The 24,632-nt window shown below is 40.8% G+C and overlaps 1 protein-coding gene across 2 annotated transcripts in view; it reads right to left on the minus strand.

Moving 5' to 3' along the window:
* Positions 1-24,632, minus strand: part of LOC119177847 (rifampicin phosphotransferase) — a 97,473-nt gene that overhangs the window by 14,540 nt on the left and 58,301 nt on the right. For both annotated transcript variants that reach the window (XM_075887406.1, XM_075887407.1), the window contains 12 exons: positions 23,750-23,822; positions 22,326-22,430; positions 18,138-18,296; positions 12,527-12,661; positions 10,532-10,616; positions 9,876-9,961; positions 9,090-9,152; positions 8,228-8,320; positions 7,218-7,277; positions 5,823-5,914; positions 5,172-5,235; positions 3,161-3,324 (listed from right to left, as the gene is read on the minus strand). In XM_075887406.1, the coding sequence (XP_075743521.1) occupies positions 3,161-3,324; positions 5,172-5,235; positions 5,823-5,914; positions 7,218-7,277; positions 8,228-8,320; positions 9,090-9,152; positions 9,876-9,961; positions 10,532-10,616; positions 12,527-12,661; positions 18,138-18,296; positions 22,326-22,430; positions 23,750-23,822 (1,179 nt within the window). The remainder of the gene's footprint in view (positions 1-3,160; positions 3,325-5,171; positions 5,236-5,822; positions 5,915-7,217; positions 7,278-8,227; positions 8,321-9,089; positions 9,153-9,875; positions 9,962-10,531; positions 10,617-12,526; positions 12,662-18,137; positions 18,297-22,325; positions 22,431-23,749; positions 23,823-24,632) is intronic.

The following is a 24,632-nucleotide window of genomic DNA, read 5'->3' on the forward strand; positions in this document are numbered from 1 at the left end:
AATGGTGAAAATAAGAAGGAAATAGACTTTATAATGCGTGCACACCCAGGCATCGTTCAGGATTTGGAAGTGGTTGGTAAGGTACGGTGCAGTGATCATAGAATGGTACTGTCTCGAATTCGCCTAGACTTGAAGAAGGAACGACAGAAACTGATATGCAAGAAGCCAATCAATGAGCTAGCACTGAGAGGGAAAGTAAAGGAATCCAGAGTCTCGCTTCAGAACAGGTACTCGGCTCTGAGTGAGGAAATCACCTTAGCGTAGATACAATGAATGATAATCTGACGAGTATTATTACGGAGTGTGCAGTGAAAGTTGGAGGCAGGGTAGTTAGACAGGACACTGGCAAGCTTTTCCAGTAAACGAAGAATCTCATTAAGAAGCGTGAAATCATGAAAATACATTAAAATAATCCCTTTAATAAAACAGTATACAGCGAAACAAGGTTACATCGGTGCTTTGAAAGGCAAACGCCGGCTATTATTTGACCATGTAAGGGTAATGGTACCTTCATGATCCTGAGACGCTCTTATCACCCGCGCAATAGCTGAAATGTTCAACAAATTCAAAAATAACTTCTAAATAGCAAAATGCCGAAATACCAAAATATCAACCCCACTGAGTCCACTGTTTGCGTATAACGTAAGACTTTGCCTCACCGAGAATTCTGCCATCCAGGCCGATCAGCGCGGAGTACGAAAACTGCGAAAGTCGCGAAGAGCAGACGGTCAGCGGATAGCTCACCACGCCAACAACACCGCACCATGTCTGTGACTGATCATCACAGACATAGTGCGGGGTGCTCATCACAAGCTCCCCAGAGCTGTCAAACGATGACAGATACAATTCAGACCAATTTGGAGATCAACAAGCATATTGCCACTCCCCTTCGATGAAGCAGAACACCTTTTTGTATTTGTTTGCCTTGTTGAGCACAACGCCGCCAGATGGCACTACTTGTCCAGACCATCCATCTACTTGTACGAGTCCTCAACCTCACTATTTAAAGGGAAAAAATAAATTTAGTTTTTCGTTCATTAAGTATTACGGCTTGGTGACGTTAGCCGCCGCCCGATCTAAAGGGTACAGCCATACCAATCCATCAATCAATCCAATCCATCCATCCAAGTGTGTGCGTGCGGCGATCGGCTAAAAAGTTCACGCGGTTATGGTGAATATATTTTATTTTTTTATTGCATACTGCAGACGTTCACAGGTCCAAGCAGGTGGGCACGGTACAAGTAGCAAGTACATGTTAGGCACTCAAGTCACGTAGAAAAGGAAAAAGGAAAGAATTCAACATACAAGTACAGGTTTACACACCCAACACACAGTTTACACACAGTAAATCAACCAAAGTGAATCTTTATACAGAGTCTTTTAGAAGGTTCCATTCTGCCACTGTTCGTGGAAAAAAAAAGAAAATTTAAATGAATCTGTCCGTGCAAAATAAGGTGTTAGGGTTCCGGGGTGATGGTGTCTCGTATGCCTTGTCGATATGGGTGTCAGGTACTGTGTAGGGTCTAATGCTGTTTGTATTTGAAGAAGTTGGGAAAGAAAATTAAGCCTAAATGTCTTCCATCGTGACTCAAGGAGTTCAATGCCATTAGCTCTAATAAACTCAGAAGGTGAATCAGTGTGACGAAACTTAAAGTATATATACCTTACAGCTTTCCTTTGGATTCTTTCTAGTTTATTGACGTTTTTCTGTGTGAACGGGTCCCACATTATGCATGCATATTCTAACTTTGGTCGGATTATTCATTGGTAGGCCAGAAGTTTGACATCAGTTTGACATCAGTTTGACAGGCCAGGAGTTTGACATATGGCAAATCCTATGCTGCCCGCAACGCAACGTCACTTGCCACGTATCGCGCGCCCACACACAAGGAAAAGGGAATGGGGCGCTCAACCGACGAAGCGCCGGCCAAACCCAAACAATTCATAGCAGACAAGCAGATGCTGCAGGGGCACATCAGTTCCATGACTTCCGTCTCAAGCAAAAATTAGCGTCACGCAGACGATGCCGCCACTATTTTTGAGAAGTGAGGTAAACTCTAAATGTATGGAGCCAAACTATAAAATCTATTTGAAAAGAATATGCCAAAGTCTCAATCCTGCAATTTGGCACGAATGGTGACAACGCGTAAATAAACATACCCAGTGAATTTCATCGAGATAAAATGACCTCGAAAAATCGCCGGAGTTTGCATTCAACAGCGGGACAAAGCAATAGTGCGCGCTAAGCGATTGAGCCAAGAGAATGATAAACACAGTGTATTACTCTGCAATACATGCAACACAAAGCTAAGTCGATCCGGTTAGATAAAGATAATGTGATACAGATTTTGTTGCCCTCGTGTACACTAAAGGCATGTTTGTACCCAATAATAAATGGGAACAGGACTTCATTTTGTATGTGTATGCTTTAACGGTAGTTGGTATTTCAGCTAACCTAGGTTTCACCTCGGTATAAACGATCAATATACTAGATTTACCTGCACGTATAAATTTTTTTGTTGTTTTAATTGTCAGAGTAGCATCGGTCACTTCGTATAGAATTCTTGTTTAAATCGCTCTTATAATATGATCTTCCACTGCGGAACATTTAAATATAAAAAGTTATTGGCTTCATTACACCGCCTAGTAATACCGAACCTCAAGAACTAAATTTAATTGCAATCGTCTTTATTAGGCAGTATGTAGAACAACTTAAATAGCTCAAACTGTGTGATGAATACTGATTACTGTGCGAAGAACCAGCTCTTATGCCTAACTATTAAAAATCATTGGAACTTTTCACCTGTTGCATCGCAATATTACTGCTTTATTCGATTTATTGTGCCATGAAGTCTCGCGGAGTATAGGTGTGGACAATACCATTTAATCGACCGAATGTAAATTTTCCCGTCGACCCAGTAACATACCTTATTTGTTTACGCTGGTGCAGCGCAAGTGCACAAGAGGTTGCACTATATTTTCAAGAAAATATACTGCTTTTAGCAATGAAACACGTTCATATTTTGTGTTTGACTACGAAACTTAAAAGAGTTAATGTGTCTGTGTGCCTCCTTCTTCTTGCATATACAGGAAATCGCACTCGACATGCAAAAAGCAACTACCGCCGTGCATCACTGCGTTAAAGAAAGTTATCACTTACTTGAGAACGAGCTCTGGAGCCCGTGTGCGGATCAGAATGCCGATCTCTTCGTAGCTGAGGAAGAAGAGTAGGTCTGGTGAAGGTAGTCTGCCTTCGTTTACCATGCGCTTTGCCAGTTGGTGGCACATTAGCCGCAGCTGGTGTATGACCCGTACAATTGCAGACTGTAATACGCAACACATTCGCTGAACTCCACAGTGCATCAAAATAAATCACATTTAGATATCTCCGATACTCCACGAAAGTTGTGAAAATATTGAAACATTTATTGATTCTGTGCAACTTCTAAACACAGCACTTTGTTATACAAATATTTAATTAATTTGTTTATCGAGATATGTGCCTTTAGCGTGACCAGGGAACCAATGGGCTCCAGGAACAAAGAAAAATGGCAACGAGAAAGTATTGAGAAACGTCCAAAATATATAGCCTCTCACGTGATAAGCGTCGTTCACAGACTACCATAAATCCGTGTTCGCACAAACAGCAAGCAATATCCTGGCAGACGTACATAGTATGCACCTGGTGCGGAAATGCTCTGACATTTTTTTTTTTGCACGTGAGTAAAGTTATTTCAGCTCACTACAGCACGAAAGACAAATTGGTCTGTAGAGACCATTTTTGGTCAATTCTGGTAATATACGACAAATTCGGACGTGGTTGCGAGAACCTGCGACTTCCCGATCTGACCATGCCAAGTGAGTTGGCGAGCCAGCGTCAGGTTCAGTAAGCCGCAATAATTAGTGGCACCCTGAAGAGGGTCCCCGTGCACTGCTTCGGTTAACTAAAGGTTATTCTCTTTCTGTTCCCATTAGTAACCGTGACAAGCGACCAATCATCTAGATGTAGAGAATGAACCAAAAAAAAACGACATTGAAACGTCTCCCCATAGGAACTGAAACTTTGAAACGCACAATACTTTTCTATTGAAAAAAATGGCCTTGAACAGCTCCCCCACAACATCCCGTATGCATTGCACAGAAGCCACCTTCGCACCTTTCACCTTCGCTTGTAAATATGCAGACAGCTGCACGTGGCACGTATCATTTGCAACTGGACCAAATCGTTTCTTTTCCAACTCTTTATGGCTAAAAAATTTGCGCAGTACCTTCGCCTGCTTCTCGACTTCACTAACGAGCCTCCGACCCGTTGCCAACTTGCATGGACATACGTGCCGTGTCTGAATTTAGCACTCAGGCGCTAAGAGCGAACTATAGTTGATGACATCAGCAGTTATCATTTGGAAATTTTGGGGGGCCCGTCCCAATAGCGGCATAACAAAAGATGCCTGCACCAATCAGGTGTAATGACATCAGCAAGCCCCAGCGATTCACAAAAGCTTTAACCTCATCAGGAATTGACTGAAGTGTTGTATGTCGCGTGACGCTGGTGACGTGCCACGTGTAATGAGACACAATGAGCCTACTTAATAGTCTAGAGTAAAAAAGAGAATGGGCCGAAAGGCGTGGTAGTTGTTGAGTTGTGAGCCGCATCTTGAAAAGTGTGTTGAACATTGTTTTTCTTGTTTATGGTCTTTATTTCCTCTAGCCGAAATGTGGAGATTTTTTCGTGCTTTTCAAAATTACAGCTTCATTTTGAAAATGAACCCCATCGTGGCCACGGTTATTTCTGACCGCATTATCCGTACCAATTACAAACGACAAAAGTAGAATCATGATACATATATTACAGTGGTGAAGCTTGCGTAAAGCAGACATTTTATCTTTGTTGAAAGAAATGATAGATTTCAGAGGCGCTGACATATCGGGCCTGTAGCTAATGGATTCTCACTAGTTTTCTCTCTGTTCTAGGTTTTTTTTTTTTAGTTTAGCAAACTGAATTGCGCAAGTGACGCGTGATGGTGTTCCCCGGTTTTTGTGGCATGTAACAACGCTCCTCGCAACGCAATGGATAAAGTGAGAGTACTAGTAGAAGTTATACGTTTTGTCATGTTAGGAGTATTGATGAAGTTTAAATTCATCGTTTTAAAATACACAGTTGTTCAACTCACCTTGCCGGTTTCACGTGCTGCCACAGCACTTCGTGCTTGCGGCACGATAAGCTTCAGGATGAGTCTGAAAGCGGTATTTTTTTGTTAGCGTAACCTATCCACGAAACACTTTTTTGAAATTTTCGAAGAAATTTTTGTCAAAATAACGTGACGTCCACGCGGCGCTAATTTTTTTATTCAGGCTTTACTAAAACTGTCGTCAGCACTTATGACATAAAACTGCAGCACAGAAGAAGAGCGAATTATGAGTTGTCTAACGCATGATACCATACGATCGCACAAGAAACGTTCACGCTGCTGCATTTTCAGTCACACAAAGCTGCATAGTTTTTTGGAGTTCATAAAATAGCAATACCTTAAATATGGTGAATCAACGGCCTCGTTGAGAAAATGCATGGCTGTTCAGATTAACCCAGCTGGCGACCATCAAGAGAGACTGATTTTTAACTAAGTCTTCAATTTTTCGCAGAGCGTAGGAGCATACACATGAGCACACACATACACCACTGATGCGTGGTATTTTATGACCTTGCTTCTCACATAAGCTTACTCATGTTGCCTCCTTGCATTATCCGAGCCTAAACAAGTGCGCTATGCACACATCTATTTTATTTTACGTACGTCTCGTAGTAATTAAGAAAGGAAACGTACTTTTGGAAAGCAGACAACTGGTATGCGCACTTGGATGCATTCCACGCAGGCAGTTCCTTTTTCTCCACAACCGGGGGAGCCTTTGCAGCAACCTTGGGTGTGGTAATGAAATGCATATTGCTTCACATTGCTTAGGAAAAAAAGAGGCGGTAATACTGCGAGCAAATAGAACATCCGTGGAGGATATTGTCACGGGGTTGTGATGCGGAACTGCTAATTGGGCCGAACTTGTGGCCACCTAAAAAGAACGTCACATTACAGCAAGACACTGCCACTGATAGCGGCGAACAGAGCGTCTGCCGTTGATCAATGGACAAGCGGCCAAGCGCGTCGGTATTCATATATGCGCCCTCCAATATTGCCGCCTTATCACTGGTCGTGGCGCAAGCTCTGGAATAATCTAGACTATTTGAGTCTTGTGTGCAATCTTAACAGAATAATCTACAGTGACTGTGAAACTTCTCGAACCATAAGGCGCAGTTCGCGCTGAGAATTCCTGGCTGGCTTTTGGGCGAAAGCCGAAAGAAAAAAAATCAAAAATAAGAAATACGCGTGGCGATATATACCTACGCAGATATACCTACCGGTAGATATATTTGTCCACGAGAAGTTAATTTTGAAGAATCTCTTTATATGTTGCCTACATAACCATTTTTTTCAAATATTTTCACGAAAAGAAATGTCAGCAGTTCTGTTAATAAACAACTTTAGTTTATCCCCAAACCTCCGTGAGTTACTGTATTACCTGATCGCAGGAGCCACAAATTCTAGCCGCCTAGAGAGGTGGTGCCATCTAGCGGTGTAATGCGCAACCATGAAACAACGTTACTAAGCAGGTGTCGTCGGTAATAACGATTCCAGTTGCCCTCCGAGTGCGTTATAATCGCAGCTGTTTCCCTCCAACGGCTCCTAGGATTTTGTGCACGTGGCATGGTATGTCGCAAAAAAGGTACGGCTGTTGGGGCGTGGTCATTTTTCTTCTGAACGTCTGTACTCTACCACTTTCGCAGCTTTTAGAGTCTACGCTTGTGGGACCAGCATCTCCATGCCATTGCATAATTTTTGGTTTTTACCAGCTTTTACAGGACATGAAGAACGTACTGCTCAATTGGACTACGATTTCAGTGTGCCGTATTTTGCTCATTTAAAATTCCTGTCGTATTTGCTGAGTATTTCTGCTATCGCAGATGTGACAGCAGCGTTTCAGGAACATGTAAACACCATTACCTTCACATGGTCGCAATATCCCGAGAGTTGGCTTAAACAGATGTGTGGTTAAGAGAGCATCAATACCAAAATGCATAGCTTGTTCCTACAGGGTTCTCTAAATCAAGCTCAATAGTGATTCTAAATAAGGCACTTTACAAATTTCTCGAAGTGTATTAAGGTTGATACCTTCAAAGACTTCACCAACGATGATGGATCCAGCGCCCATGGGTTTGTATACACGTCAAACTGGAAACAAATAAAGGAATGTCAGAGCAAATAATAGTTGCAATTGTGACAAGAATATGCCCACCAATGTAGCTCACACCCATATATATATATATATATATATATATATATATATATATATATATATATATATATATATATATATATATATATATATATATATATATATATATATATATATATATATATATATATATATATATATATATATATATATATATATATATATATATATATATATATATATATATATATATATTACCGGTTTTCTTTGTACGCAAGCTTAACTTTGCTGCTTGCAGTACATCATACGTTTGCCAAGAAACGTACGCATCGTTAATGCTTATCCGCACCATTGGAAAATATTTGCTATTTGCTTCCCAGGGCGAGCACGCACAGGCAAGCATGGATATACATGCACACACAAACACACACCAAAACAAACAAACCAACAAGCACTGAGTAAACATTGGTTGGTGTCACCGCTTGATTGCTGGCTTAGATTATTAGCTCATATGACCTGATGTCAGAACTCATGTGCCTTTGTTTTCAGCTTTTTCTATTGACTATGATTAGCCTAGTTGCGCTTTTTGATAGGGTGTTGTCATAACTTCCGATGGTGTGCCAGCATTATCACCCTTTTAAGTAGGTCAGTACATATATATGCGCCTTAGCACCACCACCTTATAAGACTTCACCGGATTGAATGCGATGTTCGATGTTCTACCTGTCTCTAATGTTAACTATAAAAGCAAGTGTAGAATAAACAAGAATTTTTCAATGAGTTGCTTATGGTTGTTCGATAATTGCAGCAAACTTTTCCTTATATGCTCATTGCACAACCTTAATGCGTAATTTGTGCACAGTAGGGTGGTAACACCTGATACCGGCATACAGAACAAATATGGCTTTCTTTTTACTATATAGGTTTGAAAAAAAGCTTATCTTACCTCTTTAACTGCCCGATGGCCATGCTTTTTGATGAATTCTCGAAACTTTTGGCCGCACTCATCATCAGAAGTTGACAACCACTCTGACGCTTCCTGTTTTAAGGTGAAAGGCATGGTAAGTACCCGTGATATCTAACAATTCTCCTTGCTTTACTAATCGCCGCGGAAATCAACTAGCTTAATATAGAAAAATGAGCCGTACGCAATTATGAATAAAAATGTCATCACACTCTGATAATAGACGTCTTCAAAATATCAATGCGTAAACATATTATGAAAGCCCATGTAGACAATCTGTTTGCAATTTTTAACCGTCATGTTCATGTAATGCATGAACCAAGGAGTAATTTCTTATCATAACGCAGTGCTGTGTGTGAAAAATTGTAGGCGTACGATCTGAAGTATGTTCTAGTTGATTGATTGATATGTGGGGTTTAATGTCCCAAAACCACTGATGATTATGAGAGATGCCGTAGTGGAGGGCTCCGGAAATTTCGACCACCTGGGGTTCTTTAACGTGCACCCAAATCTGAGTACACTGGCCTACAACATTTCCGCCTCCATCGGAAATGCAGCCGCCGCAGCTGGGATTTGAACCCGCGACCTGCGGGTCAGCAGCCGAGTACCTTAGCCACTAGACCACCGCGGTGGGGCATGAAGCATGTTCTAGAATAGTCTAATTTCATTCCCTTGTTTATTGCTTATTTCGTTCCAGATAGGCAGGCGCGTATCGAAGATCTTGCAAGAAAAAAAATACTTGCAAGAATCTGTTGACAGTCGGTCTAAACGAGTTCACTTTACTGGAGTCGTGGCGATTACACGTTAATGGAAAGGCAATGAAATTGTCCTTCATGGTACTTACCTCCGTGCTCATATTTAAGAAGCGCTCCTTCTCCGGGGAGTCCCTCAGCATGCTGCCAAGCTCCTGGAGTTTAGAGTACACCACAGATTGCATGAATACAATTTGAACCCACGTAACACGCGATCGCTATGATAACACCACTAATAAAAAGAGCCAACGTGTAACAACAACAAAAAACGCAAGCGGAGCAGGATCATTATAGGAAAAGAAAATGACGTGTGAAGGCGCATGTTCTGGTGCGGGTAAACTTCTGATAATACCACTACGAGGTCAACGCACCACTGATGTACATTGTATTGGGATTAAGATTTAGTTACCATTTTTTAGAGACGTTTCAATAAGGGACTGGGCACGTGGCGTGGCTCTTAAAAAAAACATTGTGTATATAACGTGTATATTCAATCACACCAGAACAACTTGCATGTCACGTCTTCATATGATGATGATTGAGCATATGTACACAGGATGCACGATTTACCTGTTTTAACTTCTGGAGCAAGCTCCTTCATCATCATTCATTTAGTTGATATGCGGGAATTTTCGACGGCGCGTTTTTATTTATTTATTTTTTTCGCCCCAAGCCTCGTGTCGTGCTAAGAGCTGTGTTTTCAGGATTGTGAAATTGTACTTTACTAACACGTAAAAAACCATTGTGCTGTTTAGTGTCCTTCAAATATTACATCCATAAGAGTAAATCGTTGTGTGCTGCAGAAGCAAACTCTGAATCCATTGTAGTTAGCGTGCTATCATAGAGGATATGCGAGCCAGCAGCACTGCGTGGCTTACCTGAATCATTCGAGGAACTCCAGCACTTTCTACGTCTCCTCCAAGAAGAATCTTTGACAGCTCACTGAAAACTTCATTGTTCAGTTCTGCAAACAGTGTGAACCACGCCACTTAGCGTAAGATTACATTGACAAAACTTGTCATAAAACAAGAGGTTCTGCAAGAGTTAAAGCTGATACGACGTGTTGCTTGTGACAGTGCTTATATTATGAATGCAGCCACGCTGGCAAAAGAAGTAGTAAGCAGAACCCTTCAGCACGGCCAACTGTAGCTGAAACGCATGTTTGACCACACTTAATGTCTGGTGCGTCACAATACATGGCAAATGTTTAGTTTGTAATGAAATAATATATACAACATATATTTAAATTAAAAATGAAAATTATACAAAGTCAAACATATATATAATAATTTAATGAACCCAGAAACAACCGTAATGCCTTCCCGCTAGCAAATGCATGTATTATTATTATTATTATTATTATTATTATTATTATTATTATTATTATTATTATTATTATTATTATTATTATTATTATTATTAGTATTATTATTATTATTATTATTATTATTATTATTATTATTATTATTATTATTATTATAAAGTGATAATAATGCACCATAGTGTACAACAACCCACAGTGCATTTCACTAACCTCCACTTGCAGCAGCCAGTATCTGTATGATAATGAGATTGTACATCGATGACGTTGCAAATGCCTTGACTAAAAGCTCGGCTGGCTGTAATAAAGCATAGAGGTCATAATCAGAAGGACATTCCAAACTAATTTCAATCTCTTGTGGCAGCAAAACAGGCAACTCTCACAAAGCTTATTGATCAATAGGAACCATTCACTCCACATTAAAAATGAACGCACATTTTTTTTAAGGTCCACCAGAAACGGCCTTTTCAAAGGTTTGTAGAATATTAAAAGCAAATGTAAAAAAACTGCGTCGTCAATAAGTGCAACATTGCGGCATGAAGCTGTTCCTAATAATTATTTATGAGTCGACTGGTGCTCTTTTGTTTGTTTTAATGTTATTGCAAAACTATTATTTGGTTACATCAGCGAATTCAATAAAAAATTATAATATGTCTAGAGCTATTCGGACTTTTCATGATTTCTGCTTCAGGTTGAGAAAATTAGACTATCACGGGCCAAATATTAAAAAACGGGTAAATATTGACAGGTAAGCGGAATATCTGGAGTGTTAATATTCGGCATATTTTATTTTTTATACACAATATGCTACGCGAAAATTTATTTCCTTACTAATTTGTTTATTTATCTACGATGATCCTCACAGGTTTTGTCAGCCATTGCGCAAGAAGGCATGGCATTAGGTGTTTCGCTTTTTCAAGATCTTATATATACATATTTATAGTTGGAGAAACTTGCTAACGTGTGCACAATTCACGCGTATGCAAGTATTTGAGCGACGCTGCTTTCAGACTAGAAAGACAGGAAGATTCAGCACATGTATTTTATTACTGAACACTTGCGGGATTTCGCATGGTGCAGACGCTAGTCTTGTGCCTTGTGGACGATCAGATAATGTGTATTCTTCTAAAAACTATAGAAATCGCTTAAGTAGTGAGTGGTGTATTGTGACATTGTGAATTTGCATAAAATTTACATCGGCAATGCTACTACTATGTAAGTCAAAGAGTTCATTCACTACAGACTCAATTGCACAACTATACATATAAGTGGTGACAAAGATGCATTTAAAACCTACGGCGTCTTTTAATCTGAAGCACTGTGTCAAAACATTCTCGAAACTTCCAACTCCATGTCATTTTTTTCTTTTTTTTTTACATTCAATACCTAAAAGTTCCTCGTGGTGTTTAGAAGGGTCTTGTTTGAAAATAAAGAAAAAGTTTGCATATTTTGTTTTAAAAATAATTTTATTCGCGCTTTCACTAATATATCTTCGACAGAATGAACACCTACAATATGCAGGTTATTCAGGGCCTCGTGCACAGCTATTTGAGGCGCTCAGGCTGATAAACTTCATGGAAACGACGTACTCAAATTCCGAGATAATTTATAAGCCAGTATCAAAACAAGCGCATTAGGGCCATTTCTATTGTGTGTTTTCATTGGCTATTTGAAACGCTGTGTGAAGAATTAGTTTTCTATTTAGTGTCTAGCTATTCAGACATTATGATGAAAAATGAGCACAAACATCGGCCAAAATGTATATATTGAGATAATAAAAGAAGAAGGTACGGCTTCTGTACAGAAATTTTGTTCGCACTAAATGTGGCTCAGCGAAGCGGCTTTACGTCGTATTTAGAGCATGATCGAGACACCTCTCGAGTGTCTCAGCATGCAGTGAAGCAGATATAGGCCCGCTTTTCTGCACCATTTATTATGTGGACAAGGCTTGCGTTCTGAAGCCGGAACGTTGCTGATTCGTTTTTAAAGCTTTTTACTTTAATCGGTGTTTCTTTTCGTTTGTTGTCGACTGTATATCGTCAAATTATTGACTGGCACGAAAACATTGTATATTTTAAATAGACAAAAAAGTGGATTATGCAAGAACGCCTTCACCATATTTTTATTCGATATGAAGCGAATATGTAAGGAGGGCTGCAAGATATGGCAAAGCGAAATTGGGTGGCTTAGGTCATGCAGCGCCCTTACCTCTCTCATGTGATGCAGGCTTCGGCCGATGTATACGTACAACTGCTCCGCACTGATCATTCCGTCATCTGACAACTTCAGTTCAGCAGCTTTAGCAGCAGCTTTGTCGAAGTGTTTCCAACTAGAAAGCATCAGCTGCGAGATAAATCCCAGCACACAAAAAATTTTTATTCATCATGCAAGAAGACTTAAGAAACACGTCGTAGGGGTCCACTTTTTAATCACACATGCGCTTTTGCTTTAGGCCACGGGACTTCGCTTGCGATATGGCAATAATTTGCACAGCTAACTCTGTAAATGTTTTAACTTCAGTGTTCACAGGTGCTTGAACCAATAAAGTGAGCAATCTAGCGTATCTGAAAGAAAATGTTTAACAAATGTATGCAACGTGCTTATATCGCGTAATCGTCATTGTATCTGCTGTACAATCTCTAATTTCATGCTACTAAATTGCTGAGATTCTTTGGACTTACTTGGCGCTGACAAGTCTAGTGAAATGAGGTTTAATTATATTAACGCTTATTTCTAAACGTTGCCTTCTGTTTATAAGCATCTTTCTGTGCTGTAATTCGTCTGTCGAATTTTGAACTATCTTTCATTGAGTGATAAACACAGATATCAGGTGAAAGGACGCGTGGTTCCGAGGAAGTTTTACCAAGTGTACAATAGGTTCACCTCTGAGAATATTTTTTTCTGTATTCAGCGTTTCGAAGCGCAAAGCCTAAAGATAAAATACGTTGTCCACACCACCCGGTGCTCTGTTACCAGAATAAGATGCACCTGTTTATGTGTTCAACTGTTCTTGCTGAATAGCACCTATTCTGGGATAACGCAGTCCTATCCTTAATTTTGGGCACTCGCCTCAAATTTCATGCTACAAGATCAAATAAATTTGCTCATACTAGTGGTAAACTAACGGTCTTAGGTGTTCTCAAATTTTGTGCCTGTCATTGTCATAAAGCGCTCGCAACGTGAATCCTGTTGCTGAACACTTTAGTTACGCTTGCTCAGCAATGGCTTCAATGCAGGAAGAAAAGCAATAACGCAACTTACTTCTTTGGCATGGTTTCGAAAACATCACTACAGTGTATGTGTTAAGAGAAGTACACGTCGACTGAATGACGAACTGTAAAGCAGTTGATTGTTCACTTCTTTGATTACTGATTTGTCGTACTTATCGATGTGAAACTGTTCGTATACTTTGCAATGCAAGGTCTCTCTTACTCATTGCGAGTAACAGTGACTGTAAGCATCACTGTTCAACTATCGGTTGTATTATTTGTTCATTAGGTGAAGTTCATTCAGTTTTAAACATAACTGACAATTGAATCGGTGCAAACATTTAGTATATTCTTTTCTAAACTGCGTTTTTTGATGATCAGACCAATCAATATTCAGTACGAGAACAGGACACTCAAGACCCTCTTCACCAGTTGAACGAACAGGAAAGAACGGCAAGTCCTTCAGCCACTTTTCGGAATCTATGCTTTCCGATGTCACTTAAAACGACCATAGCGAAACCAGAACTCATCCGCAAAACAGTGTAATTCAGGGAAATTGACCAAATTGTGGTGCCGCAAGTCTGTGTTTTCATAATGTACATATTGTAAGGATTCATGGGAGAGAGAGAAAATGAGAAAATACAGTGCCCAGAAACAGAAAAAAAAATCAAGGACTCTGCAGCTTCGTCTTCAACAGTACCACGCGATAGGGAAGGGGCACCACAGGCACAACGTCTTCTCAGTTTTTAGCCTTGCTTCGGTTATGGTTGCATTCATCAACCGTGCCACAAGGAAATGAACATATGGTTGCGTAATATTGGCTGTTCCAAACTATATTAGAATGTATACTGCAAGCAGGCTTACGCATGCAGTGCTCACCATGCCCCGATTCTTCCTTTCGGGAATCAGCGAAGGGCCCACTAGGCGTCCGTAAACCAACGCGCGAACCTACGCAGCTGTTCACATTGTTGATGCGTTTGGTGCTTCTTATGAATATATATATTGGAGTGCTTTGTAGTAGGTAGGACTTTAAACCGCCAACACGGGTGATTCACAGCAAGGTTTTGCCACATAGCGCGATTGTACGCTTGTACTACGAAATGTAGCACGCATTAAGGAGACTCCACCAAGTAAATAACAATCATACAGTTTTTTTTACGTAGACAGCATTCATGCCATGGACTTGTGGTAGAACACCTGCCAGCCACACTAGAGGCATTGTCTTGATTCTAGTTCGAACGGAAGATCTTTATTCAATGCGGTGCACTTCAACGGCTCAGGATATTGTATGCTGTCTTCATCTCATGTAGCTTAGCGTAATGCAGGCAAAACCACTGTCGCGTGTAGGCGTACCGACGCAGCGACAGTACCACGTATAGCATAGCCACCCGTAGCACAACATTGTATACCTAGGGAACGGGAAAAAAGCGAGGAGGAGGTATTTGAGAATGAGGAGGAAAAGTAGAAAGGGGGGTCTTGAGGAAGATGATTTCGTTGTATGCTGTCGTCCTACGTATGTAAGCGCTTCGCATCTCGCACTAAAAACAATATATAGCATAGCTCCAGCATAGCATAACAAGCATTCTTAAAGGGAAGCGAGGGTGTGGATGAGCTATGCGAAGCTCACGAGAATAGAAAGAAGAAAAAAAGGGAGAGAAGCAGAGCATAGCCACGTGAGCATTACGCAGTGAAAACCATGCAAAATCAATTCGTGGTTAGCAAGAGGGCGGGAAAGGGAACAGGAGAAAAATGAATGTCGTGAGGGTAAGAATGATGGAAAGGTACAGAGAGAAAGCAAAGTATGACATGGTAATGTACGCTGTCGTTAAGGTAAAAGAATGTACAGCTTAGCGAAGAACCCCAAGTGGGCGGTAAAGTGAAGTGAGGGTCAGGTTGAGGAAAGAAGGTAAATCATTGCACAGCAACGCATAGCGTTAAGCTGGCAGAACCACGCATAATACCGGTGTCATACTGGCATTTTCAATCGCAATCAGTGCTGATCGAGATTAACCAAGATCCGGATCAAGTGCTGCTACACTTTCACTTTTAATCGTGATCAGGCCCGATCGCGATCAAGACTGTCACGGTCCACTCATCGCGATATGGCAAAGAGATCGCGATTTTGTATCTTCTTACTCCCTGGCCGAACTTGTTGAAAGCTAAACGAACAAGAAAATCAAACATAGTTCGGAAGAGACAGACCTAAAAAGCCAAATATTTATTTATTAAAAAAACTGACATTGGCTTTATTGGAAATTATCTGTAATATTGCATATTCTAGGATTCGTATTGACCGCATGTATTTATGGGAGAAGCAGACGATAAGCAGACGACAAGTTCAACTCTCGCACCGTCGAAGCAGTTGGAGCACTCGAAGCGAATTGATAATGAGTGTCGCCAGCTTTTCTACTACGTCGCAGCGCTCGTACACTTCGTGGCCGAATGAAGAGCCCTCTATAGTAATTTACCGCTGGCAGAAGCAACTGGAAGACTTGAGGCGCTGGAAGTGAAACTCTGGCGTGTACAACGAGATTGCCGTTTCACTGCAACTTGAGTGCTACGAGCAGGAGCAATCAGAAATAAAAGTGAAGATCAATATTCTCGCACAGCAATACAGGTAAGCGCGAAGAAAACGCTACCGAATGATGGACTCATTACTTTTGTAGTGGCATGCGAGGTTTTTCATGTTCGAGCAGTTATTGCACGAATAACGTACTGCTGATAAACGGCTCTATTGAATTATCGTACGCTGAGTTTTGTCAACGACATGTTTTACAGCCCGCAAGTGCCACCTGGTGCCCTGTCCCAAGCTCGAACAGAATTTGCTTAAGCTGTGTAGCAGCGGCCTTAAAGCTTATCGCGATCAAGAAAACCATTCCGGTACACCATGATCACGGATAAAAGTGCCTATGTGACACCAGTACTACAGAGATACCTATACCACAGTCATCTATCGCAAGGGGTGAAGATAAGGGAAATGAGGAAACCAGTATCCCATAATATTATTCTGTAATCTCATGTACCGGCTTGGCGTCGCGTAGGCCAAACTACATGCATAATAGCCAATTCAGGACAGGAGTAAGAAAAAGAAACACGGGTGAGGATGAAGGCAAAGGGCAGAACATAGCATAAAGGTACATTGTCTAGTTCGACAATTGCACTGAAAAGTCAGATCAGCACGAATAATAGTGATGTGAGAAAGATGAGGAGGAGGAGGGAGATGAGGAGAAGCTAGGGTGGCGATGCTTTTATTGCGGTTTTCTTTCTCGCCATGGAGGCCGAGCAGGCTACAAGGCTGGAGCATCCCCACTTGCCTGTGAAAGCGAGCGTATACCTCACGGAATACAGTAGCTTCAGCGACGCTCACCGGCTACATTCGCCCTGTCTACGCCTGCTCTGAAGTCTCGTCCTAAACGCTGTTTGATTTCACAGATTCAGCCTTAATCAGCCAACCAGGCAGCCCCTGTACACATGCTCCATGAGTTTGTCACTCAAGAATATTCAAACTATCGCTCCGCACTGTTTACAGCTTTCTTGCTGAGTGCAAACGCACACATTTCTATTACATCTCAAGTTTTGGTCACGGATAACGCTGTTTCTTTTTCTTTCTTCACGCTCACAACCAATGACACTGACACTGAAATTTCGGGAAAAAAAGCTTTTTAATACTATCGTGTTAGACCATAAGGCATAAAAAAGGAAAACCAAAACTACAGGGTAAAAATAAAGAGACATTTGAGAGTGCAATTGTATTGTGCTGGTTAAGCTATTCTTCTTCGCTAACCACTGTGAATATCCTAGCAATAATGGTGAAGTTGTTTCCATCTTCTATCACTGAACTGAAAAATATAGTTACCGAGGCTTCTGGCTATGAGCTTTTGTTGATAATAAAGAAGGTCAGTGAAATAAGATGTCGACCCGAGGCGTCTTCATTGAACTCTCGGAATTCCATTATAACAAAAATGTTATCTCAAACGGGCAATGACCAGTTTTATATCGGCATTGAAAATCGATGACGAATATGTTGGGTTAGGTGCAAGTATCATGATTTATAAAAAACTTGGTTGGCCAATAATTGTCACGAACAAGCACTTTGTCAAACTAAAAACTACCCTAATGTCGATATTCGAAAAGCCTGTTTCCTAAGTTTTCGTTAATTATTTTGTAAACGTTATCAGCACTGGGAGACAACATTCTCGTCTCCACGAAAGGCTTGGATGTGCGAAAAAACAAAAGCCTGTCATGCCTCTCACCATTAACAAAAAAAAACGCATACCCATCATATACTGCAGCTATAATAGAGTGTGAGATAAACCACGAAATGCACTTTACTGATAGCTTGTGGTGCATTTTGCCTTCCTCAGCTGCCAGAGCAACTGATTTGCCGCTGACACGAAAGGCGAAGGCATTTTGTCCTTTCAGCACTCAATGTAAAAAATCTCTATTACAAGCGGTTCTACTTGCCGAAGGCTGCCCCTGTTACCTTGTAGAAATCAGTAGTGCAGGTTATTCCGAATTGCACGTTGGCCATTCCAAATACAAGCAAAAAAACGCACTCGAAACCTGTTTTCTGTGGTGTCTCCTTACTTCGAACAACAAAAGGTACTCGCCTTTAAGGTAAATAATATCTGCTCTGGGAGCCTCGTTTTTTTCAGCTGCCTGGCTCTCTGCACGCCATCTGCCACTTCGTCTCTGACGTCCCGTCCCATGACGCTGTACATCAGTGACTGGTCGAGAAGTGATGACCCAGGCCCCGTTCGCCTTTGTCCCTGAAGTGTAAAACAAAAACGATGAGTGCGTATCACAAACAGCATCTCTTATATCCAGCTTCAGTTCAAGAGTTTTGCTTAACGGCCTTATGAAAGGCACTAAAACTGCATCACAGAGAGCTGGGAGTGACAAGTCAACGAAACTTAATAGCACAGGTGCGTATGCAACACATGAAGCAAAATAATTTGCATGATAAAGTAAGTTACCAAAATTTTAGACAAAAGTTGTGTTATGATTCTTATGACTATTGGCACAAAAACAAAACAGGTGGCAACGAAAAACGAAGAAGAAGCATGTATTCATTGTTTTAGGAAGCCTTGGTACCCTGCAAAAAAACATGACATCTATATCTAGCAGTGTAAATAGCTCCAACAAACACAGCACCAACAATGATATGAGCGGATTGCATAAATGTCAAGCGTTGTTTTCGCAATTGAGCACTGAATATTGCCGCTTCAATTCAGCTATGCATTTTTTGCTTTTCTAAGAAAATCATTTTTTTGCTTCAATCGTGTAAACGTCTGAAGTAAAACTCCTATGATTTTACTTGCCCGGATATATATTTATTAAAAAATTGCCATGTTTTGTTACCCTTCACTGCATCGATTCGTAATTAGGCATAACGGGTGCCACTTCAGAGTTTTTCTCTGACTTGCTCTGCTATGTTATCTATAGGAACTGGTCTAGGGGACAGATCAAACAAAAATTCAACCCTACAATTTATTATTAGGCAAAGCATCTCAGAGAAACTGTAGATACGGCTGGCCGTGCCACATGCACCTGTACTGACTTTTCAGAGATGTTTTTTTTTTTTTCAGAGATGTGTATGCATCCTTGAAAACTTGGGCGTAACTTTTCCCACAAAAATGTCCTTCTGCAAGACGTGCCTTTACATTATTTATCGCGGCAAGTCTAGCAACAGGTCACAAACTAAATTAACGTTACAAGCGTCACATATCATTCTTGATAAAAAGGATACATGATTCACTTTTCAAGAAAGAAAAGAAAGTGCATAAAAGCGAAGTGGTGACTATTACTATTTTTACACTTTTTTTAAACAGTGTATGAGATTGCCAAGAACAGCAACAATTTTCAGTGAAAACAATGCTCAGATATACTACGCCTTGAGAGACCAAGCACACACTGCAACTATGTGAACAAACTTTTGAAGTAGAATGGGCTAGCCTGGCATTGGTATTCGTCATGACCGGCATCATGTACAAGTTGCAAGATGCTGGAAAAGCCAAGAAGCTTTTTCGATCAACAATTGTGGATGTTAATCTCTGCGAAGTATAGTTGAGCTTGTTGAACGCTATGGTTTTTGATTTAAGAAAAGCAGTTTCTACATATATATATATATATATATATATATAAATATATATATATATATATATATATATATATATATATATATATATATATATATATATATATATATATATATATGTGTGTGTGTGTGTGTGTGTGTGTGTGTGTGTGTGTGTGTGTGTGTGTGTGTGTGTGTGTGTGTGTGTGTGTGTGTGTGTGTGTGTGCGTGTGTGATGAAGGAAGTGTATGCTTAAGGGCTCGTCGTTTTATTGAGATCTAAGGGGCAATAATGCCAAGAAAAGTATTGGGAAATATATTAGACCGAATTGTAATGTAAATGTGAAGAAATAAAAGTGGAGAAAAGATAACTTGCTGTGAGCAGGAACTGAACCTGCGACCTTCGAATAACGTGTTCGATGCTCTACCTCTGAGCTACCATGGCAGCCATCCCCCCAGCCAATTTATGGGGTATATATGTCAATTTAAACGTGGGAGTGTCAGTCAGCGCCATCTGTAGCCATAGCGGTGAGTGTGGAACACCGTTTTTTGAGCCTGTGTGGCGTCACGTTGCACGTGAACTTATTACGAGTGGGTAGCTCACCAATAATCTCTCGTGTATACCCTTGCAAAAACGCCTCTATGGGCGCCGCCATAGTCCTTTTTGGGCTGTGCAAATTGCATGACGCATCAAAAATCCACTGACAAGGCTGGGACTTTGGCTTTTGTACTCCTGCGCGCCGCCCATCATGGCAGTTTTTTTTTCCCTGTGAAAAGGTGTATACAACCTAAAGGCACCAAGTCTGCCATTATGAGACCCTCGTTAATGAATTAAGGAAAGAAGTGTATACTTCAGGGCTCGTCTTTTCCGTGTTTTGCACAATAATATTGAGATCTAACAGACAACAATGGCAAGGAAAGTATACGGAAATATATTAGACCAAATTGTAATGTAAATGTGAAGAAAGCAAAAAAAGTTAGTGAAAAGATAACTTGCCTTGAGCAGGAACCTAACAAGCCTTATATATATATATAAATATATATATATATATATATATATATATATATATATATATATATATTTGTGTGTGTGTGTCTTTGTGTGTGTGTGTGTGTGTGTGTGTAAAGTGGCGTCTGAACGTAAAATGCAGGTGCTGTTTACAGATTACAGAGTATATTAAGAAAAGTCTTGGTCGCGCTACGAAACAAAAGCACATATTCATTAACCATGGCACAGATTCATTTGTACCGTGTGTTCGAGTGTGCCCTACGGTTCGAAATATAACACTTTGAGCAAAGCGTACCACACTGCTTTCCACAAAACTCCACACTCCTATAGAGTACAGTACAAGTGTGCAAAGCTTAGATGGCACCATCAGTAGGTTTCTATATTAGTCACAGCTGTCAAGGCAATCAGTGTACGGGTACCTAACTATGTCTCGGACACTCCAAACACTAAAAGCTTTTTGTCTATGATTGTTTCTGTTTCGCGGAGCTGATGTAGAACCTGCCATTGTGCACACGGTATTTCCTCGTGAAGAACCTTGTATGTTTATTGTGTGTATTGTGACACTTGCGTCGTAATGGCAAATATTATAAGCCACAAGTTAAAAAACTGTAAAGTAACATAATTGGCCCCGAATATAAAATACGAAGATATTTTATGACTATAACATTGCGCATGTATTACATACACCTCGATTTTGTTCAGGCCTGTACACTACGACTTTTTGTTGATATAGCAGTGTATTTCACATATGTATTCGCCTTCAGTGGGGCCGACGAATTACCATCGCGTGACAAAATAGCTCTAATGTTGAACTGTGAATCACAATACGCCATGAAACACCATAAACATTAACTCTGAGAACGCAGCTAATGGGTCTGAAGAAGGAAGTAATCTAATATACAGCAGGCGACGCACGCACTCGTGCAAGCGCATGAATACGTTTAAAGGAGACTTAGAAAGATTGCGTAATTTCTGCACTGATCATTACAAAACATATGAACGCAGAGCAAGATCAAAGGTGGACTGCGAACGTTCAAAATGAAGCAAAGGTAATTTCATTGGTAATACAGTAAAGGTAGTTGGTTGGTATGTGAGTTTTAACGTCCCAAAACCACCACATGATTATGAGAGACGCCGTAGGGAAAGGCCCCGGAAATTTCGACCACCTGGGGTTCTTCAACGTGCACCCAAATCTAAGCACACGGGCCTACAACATTTCCGCCTTCATCGGAAATGCAGCCGCCGCAGCTGGGATGCGATCCCGTGACCTGCGGGTCAGCAGCCGAGTACCTTAGCCACTAGACCACCGCGGTGGGGCAGTATACTGTAAAGGTAACTGGAATAGTTATTTTGTATGCATTAACCACGGATCTGTTCTAGGCGTGGGCCATTCCAGAGATGAGGTTTGAGGGTTGTCGCTGTCCAGTTCCCAGAATCATCCTTAGATGGCAATTATGCTAAGGTCGCAGACGATGCGGTAGCGGCGCATTCACCCTTGGAAGTGCGGCTCGAGCGTTTCAACATCCATTGTATCGAGCTTATCGACACGCTCTCGGCCAGCCATCTCTACTCTACAGATCACGTTATTACAGACGCCCACATTAGTCGCAAAATATGACACAAACGACGAGAAAAGTACAAAGAACCTCAGTTCCACTGTTTCTCAAGATTTCACACTGAATTTAACTGGGGTGAATTTTTTATTTGAACTTACGTCAGACAGCCACATGAAATAGTTGTACCGCTGCAGGGGCATCCACAAGGAATGATATTGTGTTGGGTCCGGGTCACAGGCCCTCACCAAACGTAGGCATATGTCCTGCCGAGAAGAGGCACCATTAGTTATACACTCCAGTGTATAGGACCACATCTTCAAATAAAAAAAGGTGGACAAAAAATTGTGGACACTTGAGCTTCGCCTCAAGAGTAGCACGCGATAGCGTGATCGAACCAGTTAGCGCATCTGCTTCCTTATCCGTTTCCTCACTTCATTTCTTGAACGAGAAATTGAAAGCCTCTCTGTGAAATCTCTACAGTGCGTGAAATCTGTGCTGTGTGGAACCTGCGTCGATGAGTAAACTTTCCCGCTCACGTATTTGGCGATGTTCAACGTTCACGGAGTCACCGACCGGACGTCCTATGCGTTAGTGTAGAGCACTAAATAATCGGCATGGCCTTGTAAGCGTCCACTAGCGAAAAAAAAATTTCCCTGTCATTCAACGTGGTGTCAGACTACAGGACCATCGACTACCATCAAAGGCATATTTTGCAAAAATGAAGGTAAACTATAATGCTCATAATACATCGGCTAAGCTGTACTCTAACGCTATGACTGCCCTCTAATGCATGTTTTTTACGTTTATTAAGTATAGGGCGGAGACAGCTACTGGCGTACGTAAGTTTGAATTTTTTATAAAGACATGTAGCGACCGTCTGTATGACGTTTCACTCTCTTTCATGAGAGTAAAGTATCACTGCCATAACCATTACTTACGCTTACACCGTAACAGTCTGTCGTTTTTTTTTTTCAGCTGCCAAAAATCTAGCTATATGGCGCAGTACCTGTCACAAAGAAATTTGTTCCTAATGAAAGCTGAACATGCACAAATGTATTTAGGCATTCGCTTGAGCAGATAATAAATTAAATCCAGATGACTAGTTGGACAGAGTATATATATAATTCAGCACAATTTCCAGACATTAGTGCACGTTTACATCATTTACTGTCTTTCATGGCAAAAACCATCATACCATACTGTACACGGTGGGCGAAGAGAGAAGCTGCCAATATATTCGTATGGCACAGTATGTTCACAGTTATTCAAACTATCATGGGCTTCCACCACGTCGACACCATTCTGAGGCAGTTTTCTGTATGAGCTATCCTGAACAGTAAGACGTCAATGTTAGATTTAACGTTGTATCAACAAGAACTTTTGATGTACTGAAGCATTATTTCAGAGCGCGAAAATTTATAAGGGTTTCTATGCGGCTTGGTGCTACGAGCAGCGGGCTGATAGATGTTTTTACACATGCCTATATTCCTCCCTAAGCTGGCTTACGCGTAACTAACATCTGTCTATATGGCAACACTATAAAATAAAGCAAAAGTGGAATAAATGCAGAATTATATATCACCCTGCAGTAGGTGTCTATGCCGACGCGGATGAAGGAGTAGCTCAGTGGAGACGTTGCACCAGGCAACACTTCTCTGAAACAACAACAGAAGAAATCTTTTCAGGCAGCATGAAAAACTTTCGCATGAACCTCCGATGCTTCTTTAAAACTCCATGTCCCACTTTTCTTCCAGAAATCCAAGGGCCAATAGCAAGCCGTAATAAGAAGCGCATTCTCACTCTACTTATTAATCACATTCATTGTGGAACTTGAGTTCTTTTTAGCTCGGACAACCAACGTTGGGGAGGAGAGCGGTTAAGGCGAAATCTGCCTTTCTCCCCTTGCCTATAGAAAAGCTTCGCACATACGTGCCTATGAAAGCGAATACGCAGGAATGCACACTAAATTAAAAGTAGGTGCGTTTCTCAGTAAAAAATAGAAAAAATTTCTCAGCATTCATTCAACATTTTTTCATTTATTAATTTATTTACTTACTTGCTTATTTTATCATGTGCTACACAGCCTCGTTGGGCATTCGATGAGCGACTTTTCTTTTTGCATTTTACCAGTTACCAAACATATTTGTGGGAACATGAAATGAAACGACCAATTCTTGCGTCACATTTTTAAGACGGCTGCATGAATTGTTTTGTTAATAGGACTTATTCAAGTATTTAGTGTTTATTAATCACATGGTGGAATGTACAGTACCTTTGCTCATGATCATACGTGAAAAAAAATACTTAGATGGGATTATTCATACAGGTATGCCACGGTGTCACCTGCAACAGCGACGCAAATATTGCCACGTTCCTTCCTTCAAGCTTTTGTATCACCCCGTTACACTACGTCCAAAGCAACTCGCACCTGCAATGTTCGAAAAGCTTTGAGGCTGTAGTAGATC

The sequence above is a fragment of the Rhipicephalus microplus genome, chromosome 1 (genome assembly GCF_043290135.1).
Source record: "Rhipicephalus microplus isolate Deutch F79 chromosome 1, USDA_Rmic, whole genome shotgun sequence".
Taxonomy (NCBI): domain Eukaryota; kingdom Metazoa; phylum Arthropoda; class Arachnida; order Ixodida; family Ixodidae; genus Rhipicephalus; species Rhipicephalus microplus.